Source organism: Varanus komodoensis, unplaced genomic scaffold (assembly GCF_004798865.1).
Source record: "Varanus komodoensis strain SLA01 unplaced genomic scaffold, ASM479886v1 scaffold3, whole genome shotgun sequence".
NCBI classification, from domain to species: Eukaryota; Metazoa; Chordata; class Lepidosauria; order Squamata; family Varanidae; genus Varanus; species Varanus komodoensis.
The window spans coordinates 57262034-57277498 of NW_025335761.1; the positions used below are offsets into that span (position 1 = coordinate 57262034).

Here is a 15465-nt window from a genome sequence, read left to right on the forward strand (position 1 = left end):
CCCAGAAGCTTCAGCGGGTGCAGCATCCACCCACTCGTGTGACGCCATTACTGTGTCAGCTACCCCTGCGTTGCTAAGTCTAATTTAAAATACTGGTTTTAATCCTTAAAGCCGTGAACACATTGGCCCCACACATTAACTACACCAGCCTGACCACATCCTGCAGTCATCAGCAGATGTCCTTTCCCCCTTCTGGCTGCCAAGGGTGGTTAGGTTGTTACCTATGGGGCACTGCTACTCCTGAGGTGGCCCTGTGCCCGTTTCCATCAGGGGTTTGCCAAGCTCTTTCTTTGCAGTTCTTCAGGAATGCTTTTAAGACCCATCTGTTGCTTTGAGTACATGTTAGTCTTTTACATTTTACTTTCATCTTGCATTGTACTTTTTTTTAAAAAAAACCATGCATGCTGCTTTCAAAGGATTCCACTTTTAAATGGTGCATAAATAGAACTTTAAATGAATAAATAAATAAAAATCCCCCCCACAAAAAAAGAGGATATAGATTTGTGTAACATCGCATATGCTGATTTATAGGCATGGATGATAATTCAGAAATAATGATCACCACTGAAAGAGAAATGAAGCACATTTCAGCACAGAGGGAAGGGTTCTGCCAGGTGACCTGATGCACACTCGGGTTGCTGTCCAGGTGCCTACAGAGCCCCCCCCCCCTTCTCTTCCTCTGAGGGCTTCTCTCCAGGCATATTAAAAAGTCCTTTAAATAGACAGTGCTTGACTGGACAACCCTTTAAATAGGCAATGCCTTTAAAGAGATGGCTGTACTCTATTCCTTTTGGTGGAGAACCACCCTTTCCCCATGAATTTAAGGGGCATCAGCTGACAGAGGAAGCATCGGCCCTTAAGAGAGAAATTTCCCGAGGAAGATTACTGCACTGTAAATTATGAGACATTGACTGCAATTTCCTCTGGGTACAGAAAAAGACACGAATAATGCAACTCTCCGCAGGCCCACCCGCTTTTGAGTGTTAAGCCCATCACAGCTTTGCTTCCTTAGAGAACAAGAACTGACGTGAAGGAAGAAGATTACCTGGACGGAACTGCTTCACCACAACAAAGCACCGCCGAGAAATATTGAAGATCAGAATGGCCACGCTGAGGGAGAAGACAAAACAAAACAAAGCCCAGATCAATGCACATGTTAGCAAACAAAGAGCCGTGTTGGGGAGTCCCGGGTTTTAATGGCTTTTGGGCTAGGCTTGAGAAGGCAGGATGAATCAGGGACAGAGGAACTGTCGGGCGCAGCACCTGTGCCCCCACAGCTTTTATCGTCTCCACCAATTCTGTGGGGCGAGAGGTGGAGCCTGCCAATTCTACTGCACAAGTAGGATCTGCTTGTGCCACGGAGCTTTAATGCTTCCTAGAGGAAGCCCTGAAACAGGTAGAAATGCTTCCTTTGGCACAGGACAGTGGATGGAACTCCCCTGTGTGAGCTGCTCTGACCGTCTCCTCTGCAGAAATGAACACTTCCACTTGTCTGGGGTTGTCCCCAGAGAAACTGCATCTCTGCTCCACGAGTGGTAGGCAGCGTTTGGGGAAGGGAATTGGGGGGCACAGCAGGATGGTGGGGGGATAGCCTCCTGGGTATCACCCATAGTTATTAATAATAGCTGTATGAATGAGCAAGCTATTTTTGAAAAAAAATGCAGGTATTCAAGACCACCTGCTTTTGGAGCACATGTCAGGAGTCTGTTCAGTTGAAAGCTTGTCTACTTGCACATTCAAAAAGGACTGTCTGTGTTTACACAGCCAGGTCTTCAAACAAGTACCAACTACTTGAAAGTGGTTGTGTAAACACATGTGATCCTCAGATTATGTGATTATCAAATTATGTGGCACTAAAATCATCAGACCACAGAGCCTGGTCCAGTATTTGAGGCAGCCAGCAAGGTAATTAGAATGATCGCAAGTTGGAACAGTAAGAAGTTGCAATGGGATGTCAACCGCATAGCCATGCCCTCTCCCCGGATACTCCATTCCCTCTCCCTGTCCAGCCACACCAAACCCATGAATGTGAAGTCAGGTGGGCATTTGGAGCCATGGCCGCCCTTGCTTATTTCTATGAGGCTTCTCTGGAGTACCTGCACTCTCTCTGGGAATCTGAAGGGCAACTTTGATCAGAATGCACAAAAGATTTCGGCAGTCAGTTTGCGCCGGATACGGCAAAGACGCTGAGAAAATTCTTGGGGACAAGAATGTGTAAATAATCACTGACCGATTTTAAATCATCCACCAACATCATCTTATGAATTAATATTTATACTATGCCAACAATTACTAGCAGTATATTTTGAAGCTATAAACAGCCATCTGAACTCTGACACCCTCCAGATACTTTGGACTCTCATGGGCCCCAGCCAGCATGGCCTGTGGGAGGGGTGCAGGTGTTCTGGCCTGTTGGGGTACCCTGATCCAGCCTGTGTTCCTCTAGGAAGCAGGGCTGGGGCAGCAAGGTCACCCCCTCCGCTGTCATCTGCCCATGGACGGCTTGATGGGAGGCAATCCACCACCCAGTCACCATCCCAAAACACTTCCGCTCATCTGGCTTGTGGTCATGGATGATGGGAGCCATGGTCCAAAACATCTGGAGGGGACCAGGTTGAGAAAGGCCGTTATAAACCACTGAGAAGAGCATCTTCTCCATCTACCAGCTGACTCAGACACTCCTTAAACATCAGTAATCACAGGAAACCCTTCATCAATAGGTCTGTGCCGTTACACACGTGCTCTAAGATCTGGAATCTACTGTGCATGACACAAACTATGTGGCATGTGGCAAATGTGGACACGAAGCAAGTTGCTGCAAGACAAACTTTGAGTTCCCTTTGATAATGGCCAGTCCACACCCAAGGCTTTACTCAGAAGTATGTTCTCCTGAGTTCAATCCAACTTCCTCTTATGTACTCAAAGGGTGCAGTTATAAGCATTTGGAGAGGTGGCTTCCCAAACCTCATGTCCCTCAGGGATGTGTCAGGAATCTGTTTTGGGGGAGGGAATCTCCTGGGCTTGACTCCCTGGAGCCTCCTCCGCCTCGACGCAGCCGTGATCTGAGTCCCTGCTGAGCACTCCCGGTGCTTGCAAGGCACTCGCCAGGAGCAGGGCCATGCACGAACATGGTCTTTGGGATGCAAGTGTACTGAGAACATTAAAAGGGGCAGTTTGGTGGCTGCTCCCATGCTTTACAACTCTGACAAAGCTAGCAACTCCTTTGATGTAATTAAACAATAAATTCACCAACTGCAAATGTTCTGTTCAGTATAAAAAAAGTGCATCCACATGAAAGACAGAATAGCATCCATCTGATTAAAAACCCAATTCAGCCATACATCAGCTTAGGTGCCAAAAGCTGGTCCAAACACAAAGTCTTCATCACTTTATTTTGATAAGCCAGAAGTATATATGGCTTCTTATCTTCTGGCCAAAATTCCCCCACCAGAAAAAAGAGAAGAAATTTCCTGCATTCTTTTAATATAGGCTTTATCCTGTTTTCTTTTTGTTTTTCAGCCAGTGTTAATGCCAACATCCTGACAAACACATTTGTTAATTGATATGTAAGATTTCCATGATAGCTTGTTGACTACTTAATACTGAGTTTGTTATCTCGCCCCATCCCAAAGCCTCGGGAATCTGTACAGATGGCTGAATGGCTATAGCTGAAAACCAGTGCAGATAAAGAATATAAAATGCAGTCAGAATTCTAGTGTAGCCGCTTGCCTTTCATAAGGGTGCCCTCACAGGTCTGTGAATGGTGAGGGGTCATAAGATGTCAGCTGGAGAATATATAGTGCTTATTATTCCCATCCTCATCCTCATTATCACTACACTGGATTTACAGCCTGCCTTTTCTCCTCTTGCAAGGAATTCAACATAGCTTACATAGCCCCATTTCATCCTCACAACAACAACCCTGTGAGGAAGGTTAGGCTGAGAGTCTGTGACTGGCCCAAAGCCACCCAGTGACCTTCATGGCCAAGTGGGGACGAGAACCTGGATCTTCTGGGTCCCCAGTCCAGCACTCAAACCACCACACCACACTGGCTCTCTGTTTGAAGGAGCAGCCTCTTAACACACAAAATATTCAGGCTTCTGTATCATCACATTTCAATTACTTTATTTCCCCCACATTTACTGCAGTACCTCTTAACTTCCCTATACCTATTCTGGTTAATCCCCTAGCCTCGCCCCACCACTTCCTCAATCACCATAACATAGGACATTGACCAAGTGGGAGGAAGTGCTCTAGCCCAAAGGCCTGACCAAATGGGAATCCGGGCTCTGATAAGCATGGCAAACTCCGTCCACAGAAGAACCACTTAAAGACCCAGATTGAATATGGTCTCAATGCATACGGGTGCAAACTTCCTGCTATTAGTTGGGATCCAGGGCAAAAGGACCTGGAGCTTTCTATCCTCCTGGTTGGGCAGTATAGAGCCCAACAAGGAGAACAGGTAACTGTGTACACCGTGCCTCTCTGCACAGCCCCTCTTCCTCAGCATGGCTCCTGAAAAGGAAGTAGGCAAAGGAAGAAAAAATGTGCAGGCAGGAGCTGGGCTGGGGGATAAAAAATCCCAGCATTATTTTGAACCATCCAGAGAGCTTCAGCCACTGGGTGGTATTGAAATGAAAATGAGCAACAACGACAAAGAGGGGTCACCAATGGTGAAGGTTAGCCTTCCCCGTAACTGTATCTCTAATAAGGTGGCCATGTGTCCTACTTCGCAGAGAAAAGTCCTCAATCTGGAGTGCTGTCAGAAGACCATCTTCTACTCGAAGGCACCATTGTATTTAAAGCTTTATGAATCAGGTCCAGTTTATTGATGAATGAGTATGATTTGAGGATTAAGACTATGGGAAGGAGAGCAGAGGTCCTGAAGTTGACCATCCACAGTGGACCATCCAGGGACAGCTGACTGGGCAGGTGTACAAAGCACTCGCTCCTTCCCAGTTTGCATGCGTGTTTGTAAGTGAGCAGAGTGATGGCTGAAGCATTAGACTGGGGGCCTGGGAGATCTGAGTTCTAGTTCCAATACAGCCATGAAGCTCACAGGGTGATTTTGGTCCAGTCAGTCTCTCTCAGCTTATCCTACCTCACAGGGTTATTGGTGCGAGGATAAAAATGGGGTAGATAAGAACTATGGAAGCTGCCCTGGGTTTCTCAAAAGACAAAAAAGGGCAGGGTATAAATGCAGTGTAATAGTGATAGTAAAAACAAATCTGCATACTCATGGTGATACAGTCTGAGTTGCATAAATGGCCATCCAACTTTACGCCACACAGGTGAATGGATGCAAGGGATGCATATGAAGATGTATTCGGTATAGAATGTGATGGAGAAATTAGGACAACAGCCCCTCTGTACTTGATCTGAAATGGAAGGAGAGGAGAGGAGAGGAGAGGAGCAAGGAAAGGCGTTCCACTCCACTTATGAAGTATGTTCTCTTTCAGAATGTTGCGTGAATACCTTTTAAAGTACAGGTTTAAAAGAGGAACTCATTCAAAGGGAATAATGTTGGTAACTGTCTAATTGCTGCAGACTTCGACTGAATGTCTATACAGCCAAGACTTTCAGAACTTGATGCTCGAAAAAGCACTTTCAAAGACAGCCACATCCGGAACATCTCCAGCTATTAAGCTCAGGAGTGCATCTGGGGATTCTGCCTAGCATAGACAGCAGCAAATTTAGTTTAGGTTAGATAAGAAAGTTAAGTACTGTGTATATGTCAATTATCTGAAAGTGTATTTTATGCAAGAAAAAGAAAGGTGGAAGCAGGCGTGGGGAATGACACTTCTCTTCATGGCTTCAACATTTCCCCAAATTCTACATCTGTCATCCTTTGGTGGGACAATGTGCTTCTCTTCAACATGGCAATTAGGATTGGACACTCTGCTAGTAAAAAAGGTTTGAATCATCCTATGTATCCTTATTCAGATATACATCCTATAGAATTAAAGAGGATTTACTCACAAGTAAGTGTGCTTAGGCTTACAACCAAAAAAGGCTCATGAAATTAGAATGTGATATTCCAACAAAGAGAGGGAACACAAAATAGGGATTACTTGTAAATGAAGTAACGTGTGTCAACTTATTGAAGAATGGGCTATTATTTTTTTCTTAAGATTCAGTCACTTAAAAGACATGTACAGAACAGATGGGACAATCAGAACCAAGCTGTCGAAGTTAAGGAACAAGATCAAATTAAACTTGAATGAAATAGTGCTTCATTACAAATGTCTCCTCTCTGTGCCATCTTGAGCAAACCGGGAACACTGGAACATGAAAGATTTCTGAAACTTACTAATTTATCTGAGGAAAAAACACACACAAATGATCAATTAATTCAATTAATAGTTTACGTTTACTGAAAACTAATGAAAAGGACCAAAAGGGATTCTTTTCTTCAGAATCATTGACAAATATATTTATTTCTAGAGATTTAAGGCGGTTCATATACTTAAGGCTCAGATAATGTACCTTATTTATTGATCTGAAGCATTTTTGTTGTACAGATGAAAAGGGCTCTTGCAGAACAGCTTACGAAGATCAATATAAGACTTTCATGGCACACAGCAAATCTTCTTTGGACTGGACAAATGCCCATTTGTGTCAGAAAAATGAGAGGGGTAAGAAATATGAAAGGTATCAGGAATAGTAAGGTCTTACCAGATTCTCTGAAAAACCATTTTAGTTTTTTAAGGTCAAACTGAACACTGAGAAAATTTCAATGGGTTTTTTCAAATATTTCCCAGGAATGGTCAAAACACCCAAAACCAAACCCTCTGCCCCACCAAGCAACAGCCACAGCAACCTTGTACCTTGGAGGGGAGGGGGACAACAGGTTACATGGACAGATCAGAACCACATAGAAAAACGTGCACTTATCTGGTGGGATTATCCTCAAGTTAAAATTTAAAAAGCTTAGATATCGTACAATGAATAAAGGAGAGAACAGTGCACACTGCCCCTTAGTTCTTTTGTGAAAGACAGTAGACAGAGATGCTAAGGAAGAACATACGGTGTAGCTGATCACGGAATTGTTGTCATGTGGAGCCCCCCTTCCCGTCTGGTTCCATCTGGGGTCAGTGCAAAGAAGGCTGGGCCTGGCTCTCTGAACAGGAGGATTTTGCTGTTCAAGCCCCCCAACCCCAAAGTCATATACCACCTTGGCTTGAAACCACATAATTGATTTGGTGCTGCCTGATTTCCAGTTAACCAAGATTTCTTCAGGGCTGGAGCTTTGTCCATTGAATGAATGCATACTCGTTAAACATTTATTAAAACAGAAGAACGGATTTGATGTTTCCCATATATTGTAATGGCAACATATCTGGCAACATAATGCACAAAAAGATTAGCTCCAACCAAAGCATTATATTATCAGAATGCCAAAACGGAACACAAGAACAGGAAAAGAGTAGACTTTCCTTGGAATGTATGAGGCCTATAGAATTTAATCTGAAATTAACATCAAAAGATCCTGAACAATAGGTCTCATGTGCAAACATGCCAAAAATGCATACAGCTTGTTTTTGTCCTTGCTGCCTCCCAGGAGAATACAGTAAGTGCAACTTTGTTTCAGGGGCCCTGGGATGCCAAGAACCCTGTGAATCATTTCATAGTGTACCCAAGAGTCAACAGAAGAGAAAGTCCTCTGGTTGGCTGGGTGCTTTGATTTGCAGATGGAGCTCACATACCTGCATAGGCTTAACCATCAAAAAGTAAGGGATGTTTCTGTGTGCCTCCCTCTGGCCTTGGCAGCTCTTCCTCCCCCTTAAATCCTGAACGTTGAGGAGTTCTGCACGTGCATTAGAGGGCTCACGGCGTTCTGGAAGTGCTCGCTACCGTCAGCGATGCCAAAAGTTCACCCAGCAACCTCCTCCTGGGTTACAAGAGAGCGTTCCATCGCTGCCTGGCTGCCACCTTCGTTCAGCAAGTGGTTGTGATACGATGGTGTTGTCATTTTGCATAACTCCACCCTCACAAAAGGCAATTGGCTCATTCAGACCCCAACAGTGCATGAATGTGTTCCTTCACCATTGCACCATCTCTGTTCCTTCGCCTTGTCCTTTGCCTGGAGCTCAATCCTTGCCAGCCTCCGGGCTGGATGGATTCCTTGACTAGTAAGCTCGGCCCGCCTTTCAAACTGCTCACTGTGTGCTCCAGAGGGGCCTTCGCAAGTGACCCTCTCTCCATCTTCCTCCAGCATGGATGATTAATCAGTGCTTGAGGAATTTAAGAATCCATCCAGCCATGCCTATCTTCTCTTTGCACTTGGTCTCAATCCTGCAACTGTAAGAGCTGCTTGCAACCAAGTATATGGAAGCATTTTCAAGTCCTATTCTCTCCCCTGAGCTAGAGGATTTCCCAGCCAATCCTAGAATCTCATTAATAGCTACTACTCCCAGAAAAATACTGAAGGACGCTATTTCATCTTCATAAAGTACTAAAACTGAAATCCCCAAAGTACCAAGGGGGGGGGGGGAATGTAAATTTAGATTCCTTCAACTACTTCTAGGATTTTTTGAACAAATCAGTTCTCTAAGTTAGTTCCCAAGTGTTGAAATGATATGCATATTTGGCTGCATAGATAACAAGTGTGATGGAGACAGCTCAGGGAAGAGAACTCGGGAAAGCCAAGCAAAGATTCATGAGTTTAGACTCAAATGAATGCTTAAATTTTGAAGAAGATTAGTAAGAATGATACCTCTTGAATATACGGTGTGATATATGAAGTGATATTTATCCCCTTTTATCAGCAGACATGAATCAGTTTATGCTGGAGAAAACGCAGCCACCATCTTTGATTATTTACATGCGCCCTTCTTTGCTTTCCCGGGGCTTTAGCCATAATGTCGGCAGGCCCAAGATTAAATGTGTCCACGCTTGTGCAGCCTTGCTGGGTTCATTTGGAGCCCCTTCAAAGCATGTTCCATTCTCCTCTTCCAAAGGCAAACCACATTGCAAATGGCTGCTCGGAGGCAAGGCCAAAAACACTCTGCTTTTCATCGGAATCACAGATAAAAGTGTGGGCAATGGAGGGAGATAATCAGAGAGGTCAAAGGGGCTCTTTCCTGCAACCCATCAAAAAGGACACTTCGAAAATGTAATTCATTATTTAAACCTTTGCACTGGAAAAAAAGAAAAAGAAAAAGATATGAGGCAAGCATATTTCAACTGTCCTGCGCTCGTAAAAATCAAAGTACACAGCACTGTATTAAATCTGGTCATATGGCCAAATGGACATAATTTATTAAATTTCTAAACCCCCTACCAACTGCTGGGGTCATTGTATTTGACTCTAATATAAAATAAAATATGAAATTGTACAAAGGGTTATTGTTTATTTTGCAGAGGTAGAAGTGGTGCTATCCAGGGACTATAATGGCCCTCAATATTAATTTTTATGGGGTTTCATAGACTTGATTTATACGAGTGGAGAAAATTTAAAACGACCATTGTTGTTTGTTGTTGCTAGTCGTGAAGTCGTGTCCGACCCATTGTGACCCCATGGACCACATTCCTCCAGGCCTTCCTGTTCTCCACCATCCCCTGGAGTCCACCTAAGCTCACACCAACTGCTTCAGTATCTCCATCCAGCCACCTCATTCTCTGCCGTCCAAACCAACTGTAGTTTCTAACAACTATAATCCCCCATTCTGTTTGAATACAGGAAACTGTGGTTTGTTTACATCATAGTTGGTTGACAGACTAGAATATTAAACCACACAGGTAAGAAAAGAAGAAAGTACCTATGGTTTCTTTTTGCATCACAATTGCACCATAGACTCGATGGAGACCTCATCCATCCATCCATCCCTTCCTTTAACTCAACCCTCCAAATGTAAGAACAAAAAATACTGGCTCCTATTTGATGTTCAGTATCAGCATAAACTAAAATACAGCCCGATCCTATCATGGGGGAGTTCCTTGGGGAAACCATGACATTCTGGGTTCCCCCTTGTGACACTGTTACCACTTTGGGGGGTGGACATCACAGAGAGACACCTCCCATGTCTCCTCCCCCCCCCGACCACCACCACCGCAGGAGGGGTCACAGCATCTGCTCTCTGAGGTCACAAAAGCAGCCCTGGATGACGTCAGCAAGCTCAACCCTACAATGGGTTCTGGTAGGAGGGGAGTGGAAAAGAAAGGACGGGGCATGCAAAATCCCTTTACTAATCTGGCCTCAGCCATGCCCCTGATGAGTCACCTGCTCTAGCCAGGCTCAGAAAATTAAAAACAGGAGAAGGAAGAAGGGAAAATGGCCTCCATTGCCCCTTAATTTTTGCCAGCAGGAGCCAGGCAGGGCGTAGGATACTCAGAAGTGTCTGAGATCAGAGGTGTCTCCCTAGGGCCTGTTCACATGATTGGGTGGGGATCTTAGTGTTGTTAAATCAGACCTGACTATTTGGTACGTCTGGCTCTCCTTTTCATTTTAACTGGAGTCTGACTGACTACCAGACTTTTTTAGTTGAACACTTGTGTTCATTTGAACACACACAGTATCTTAAGCATAACAGAACAATCCTCTTCATTGTAGGAAAAAAATCATGGAGTGCTGGTTAGAGGAAACATTTTGTATATCCATATTCCTTTAGGATTAGTTATGACCCTAAATGGATGGCAGGCTTGATAAAAACAAACCTGTTTCTCAGGAAAGGCACTGGGGCAGGAAATTCCTTGGGACACCACAAGCAACAATCTCACTGTTCTAAGTATAATGCTTCCAAGAGAATGAGAAGTTACAATAAATTTTAAAATATGTTAGACATCCCATAAGCAGTTATCTTCGAATTTTAAACTACAGCTCCTTAATAATGTACCAGTTTGAGCCGCTTAACAATGTTTTATTTGATCAGCATATAAATTGAGGTGCTGGAGAAGAATTAAAATAAACATGCTGAGCAGCACCATTTCATGTGTAGTAATGGAGAAAATATAGAGTATAGAAATTCAGCAGCAACAACAAAAGGAAATGAACTGTCGGGCCAACTTTCTGTATACAATAACATTGCATTAATGAGAGCATTTTAAAGTGCAATATAAGCTCTGCATTTTGTGTGTGAGAGATACTTTGGCCCTGTCCCAGGATCCACAAGGCAATGAGACCTCATAGTTCAAGACATTTTCTGTCGTGGTGGGGAATTAAATCGGAAACCTATTGTGCTGTAGCTTCACTGAGTTCCTTGTGGATTAATCCTTGCAACACGAGCTGTAATGGCCCTTAACGATCTGTGAACACTGCTTCCCCAAAGTGATATTATGTGAATGCTCTAAACCTTAGAGCAGTGGTCTCCAAACATTCCCTCTTTCCTCTTGGGTGACAATCCTAGCGTGCCAACACCTCTTTCTTTGTATTAGGTCTATTACTCTATTGCAAATTTAAAATAAGGAATCACAGACTGGGCTCCCCCTGGACTGTTCCACTGCCCCAAGGCGGGCAGTACCACCCACTTTGAAAATGACTGCCTTAGAGAATCCAAAGGGGTAGCAGTACTTCCAACAAAGCTTTCACTAGTGCGACCACAGTGGCATCTTTAGAGGATGCTATCTGCTCTTTAGAAGGTCAGATACTGAAGATGAAACTCAAATCCTTTGGCCACCTAATGAGAAGGAAGGACTCCCTGGAGAAGCCCCTAATGCTGGGAACAACTGACGGCAAAAGGAGAAGGGGACGGCAGAGGATGAGGTGGCTGGATGGAGTCACTGCGGCAGTGGGTGTGAGCTTAAGTGGACTCCGGGGGATGGTGGAGGACGGGGGGCCTGGAGGAATGTTGTCTATGGGGTTGTGATGGGTTGGGCATGACTTTACAACTTAACAACAACCACAGTGGCAAATCTGCTGGTTCCAACCTGCAGATCTTATATGCAGAAAGTTCCATCGGAATGGAAATATTTATAATGTGGTGTGTTGGTGTGACACCCTAAACCCTACTTGAGTAATTCTAATAAATAAAAAAATAAGATTTAAATTCAAAGTCAATGTGTGCCAAATTCCAAGTGTGTGGGCACAAACAGAAGTCCTGACAGGTTCAAGCGCCATGAAAATTCAGACACACAGAAAGCTTTCTTACACTAGGTCAGATTATTAGTTCATCTGGCCCTGTATCCTTATTTACAGTAAGGTAAGTAAAGGGCTTGGCCTCCCTCCATCCACCCTCATTTGGAATGGGAGGGGAAACATCTCAGCATCAGGTGAGATCAAGTCCTTCAGAGATGTGGTAGAACCACCTGGCAGCTGCAGCTCTCCATGGACTACTCTCTGAGTTTGCTTCTTATTAGTCAGGACAAAGGTTGGATCAATGACTCATGTGGAAATGCAGGGTATCATGCCCTCTGATGAGTGACTACCATGTTCTCAAAGCTAAGTTTCTGAAGTGTTAAGAATGATGGGGGGCTCCTATTTTTATTCAGAAAATCTTCAAGTACTAGCAAAATTGTGTCATGAAATAGGCTTTAAGCAATGGCGCTTATGTCCATCTACTAAGGGTTGCAATTGCCAATACTGTGAAGCCAACCAGCTAGGTGTAACAGCATAACTTTGTGGATCCCTCTGCTGGCATCTTCCAGGGCAAGGCATGCCAGTCCGCTTGGTGCTAGTTCAAGAACCCAGAGGAACCAGCCTTCAGGACTGTACTCTAACCAGATGGAAATGCCTAAGAGTACCAACCCAGCATGTTCTGCTGGTTGGCATCTTCCATTCATCTTCTGACTCTGTCCAAGCCACACAGAAATGGATGGATGTTGCCCAGCAGTAATCCCAGAGGCAATGCACTTCACTGTTGTCAAGAGCATCCTATATTAGTTTGCAAAAAAAAAAACAGCATATGCTTCCCAGCTACAAATTTATGGTCTCAGAAATCAAGATGAATGACAAATGTAATAATATAACAGGACTCAATCCAGCTTGCATTGTGAAATTGCATTATTTCAGCTCCCACTGATGTTAAGAATATTAAACTGCAACTCGGATTCAAAAAGGAACACTATTTAAAAAAACAAACCCAACCAAACAAAGGTATGATTTCTAAATCAACACGCCAAGGTGTATGTTTATGGGTACAAGCAACAGTCAGTTTTTCAGCATTCGGACACACTGTGGAGCCCAGTGGAAACTAAGCAAAAGCTGCAGATGAAGGTCTAGGGTTGTGGAGGGGCTCCATCCACATAAGGATGGCCTCCATCTTCAAAGCCCTCCACACTACTGAATTTTATTGTGCAATACAAATAGGCTGTAACTTGGAGCAAAGGTGAGACTGGCTGAACCTGGTGGTGGAACCCAATCCTTTAATTAGATGCTGTCAGCAACAGCAGCAAGAAGCACCCAGTGATGCTTCTGATATATATTTCCTTGCATATAAGCAATTGGATGCAATTTATTAAAAAACAAAACAAAACACCACAGCACAACTCAGGACAACATTGCTGTGGTGGGTAAAACCACCCTACTTCTCTTGCTACTGGGTGGCCAAGTCTTCATGGCCCAAGCTTCCAAGGAAGGAGAATGCAATGTGACAGTGCGCATGAAGCGCAAGAGTCCCTTTCTCCATGCATCCTCTCTAGCATAACGAAACCACTGAATTCGTAAGGCAGACGACTGCATGCAGCACACTTTGCAGAGGCATCCGCCTCTCTTTGAAAGTTCACTTAACTTTTGTGCCTCCAAAATTTAAAAAAGGTCATTTCACAGTGTTGAGGACCTTGTGTACATTAATAGGCTACGATGCCAGTTAAATCCATTCCAATTCCAGGCAGTAACACACTGAAATGTCAAAGAGGGGATGGCTGTCCTTGCAGAAGCTGCCTTTCTTGCAGTACCACATCTTTTGATCCACATATTTATTTATTTATTTATTAGAACATTTCTATGCCGCCCCTTGCCGAAGCCTCGGGGCGGCTTACAACACAATAAAATACAATACAATGCAAAAATAACAATATAAAATTAAAATTAACAATATAAAATAAATAAAAATATAAAAGATATAAAAGAAGTTATAAAAGAAGTCGCCCTGGCCAGATAAATAAATAAATATTGTTAACAATTAAAATGACGTTTAAATAAAAAGGTCTTTACCTGGCGCCGAAAAACAAATAATGACGGCGCCAGGCAGACCTCTCTGGGGAGCATATTCCATAGATTGGGCGCCACCACAGAGAAAGCCCTCCTCCGAGTACCTACCCTCCCAATTTCTTTCACGGAGGGTTCCCGGAGAAGGGCCTCTCCTGCAGATCTCAAGGGGCGGTCGGGCATATATGGATGTAAGCGCTCCTTCAGGTAACCAGGACCCAAGCTGTTTAGGGCTTTAGACCATGCCAGGCCTGGTCTCTATTTCCTGCTCATGTTTTCTATCAGCAAAAGAATGCCAACATATACAGAAAGCTCTCTCTCCGCACTTCCTCACCCCATCCCTTACATTGCAGGCTGGTGCTAAAATGCTACATGCAATAAGTGATTTGACTCAGTTTAGGGTTGAGTGATTTGGGGACAGAGGTTCTTGGGTGCCCTTAATCTCTTTGGCCACCATATACAGCCAGAGTGCCTAAACTCCCTGCAGCTCCAGTCACCTAATGCTGGATTGTTGCGTCAATCTAACACGGCCCTGGAAGGACAGCCACTGTGCCTGTACAAAAAAGGTGCAGCCAAAGCTGGACTGAAAGTTGTTTCCAAAAGACAGCGGTGAACATGATATGGCAACAAATCAGATAATTACTTCAGCTGAAAGACATTTTGAACAGTTTCTCTGGCTCATTCCCCTCTACAAAGGCAGGATGAAATTCATTATCCCTGCATCATCCTTGATAAAGAGGTGTCAAGTCTACACTCGATTAGCTTCCACAATGTGGATTGCGCAACGGCCCTTCATAGCTTGTTCAAAATGCCTTTCCTTAATGTTTAACCTGAAATGTTCTGTCTTCAGCTTTAGACGTCGACTTGTTCTGTTCTCAATGGCCAAGTAATATAATTGATACCTGTCTCTTTCAAAGATCTATTTTCATGTTCACCAAAATTACGCTATCTCCCCTTAAGCCTTCACTGCCCAAGTTTCAACATGCTTTGCTCTCATAACGATTCTGCTTGTTTTGTTTTTGTTAAGTTTCCCGGGCTCCTTTGAACTCTCTTCCATTTGGAACAGGTTGATTCTAATAGTAAGAGCCATGACCAGAATGTGAGTGTTGGAGCCCTGCCGCCAGAAAGGGAAGGTGCGAGCCAGTGTGGTGGTGTGGTTAAGAGCTGGGACTGGGGCTCAGACGATCTGGGTTCTAGTCCCCGCTCAGCCATGAAGCCAACTGGGTGACTCTGGGCCAGTCATACGCTCTCAGCCCAACCTACCTCACAGGGTTGTTGTCGTGGGGATAAGATGGAGGAGGAGAATGACGTAAGCTGCCTTGAGCCCTTTGTGGGAAAAAGGCAGGATATAAATCGAAAAATAGATAAATATATTGGAATG

The 15465-nt window shown here is 44.1% G+C and overlaps 1 protein-coding gene across 1 annotated transcript in view; it reads right to left on the reverse strand.

Annotated features, from left to right (window-relative positions):
* The window catches only part of NUDT14 (nudix hydrolase 14), a 61442-nt gene that overhangs the window by 14123 nt on the left and 31854 nt on the right, over nucleotides 1-15465 (reverse strand). Inside the window, exon 3 of the mRNA XM_044437246.1 lies at nucleotides 1046-1110. Coding sequence (XP_044293181.1) covers nucleotides 1046-1110 — 65 coding nt within the window. The remainder of the gene's footprint in view (nucleotides 1-1045; nucleotides 1111-15465) is intronic.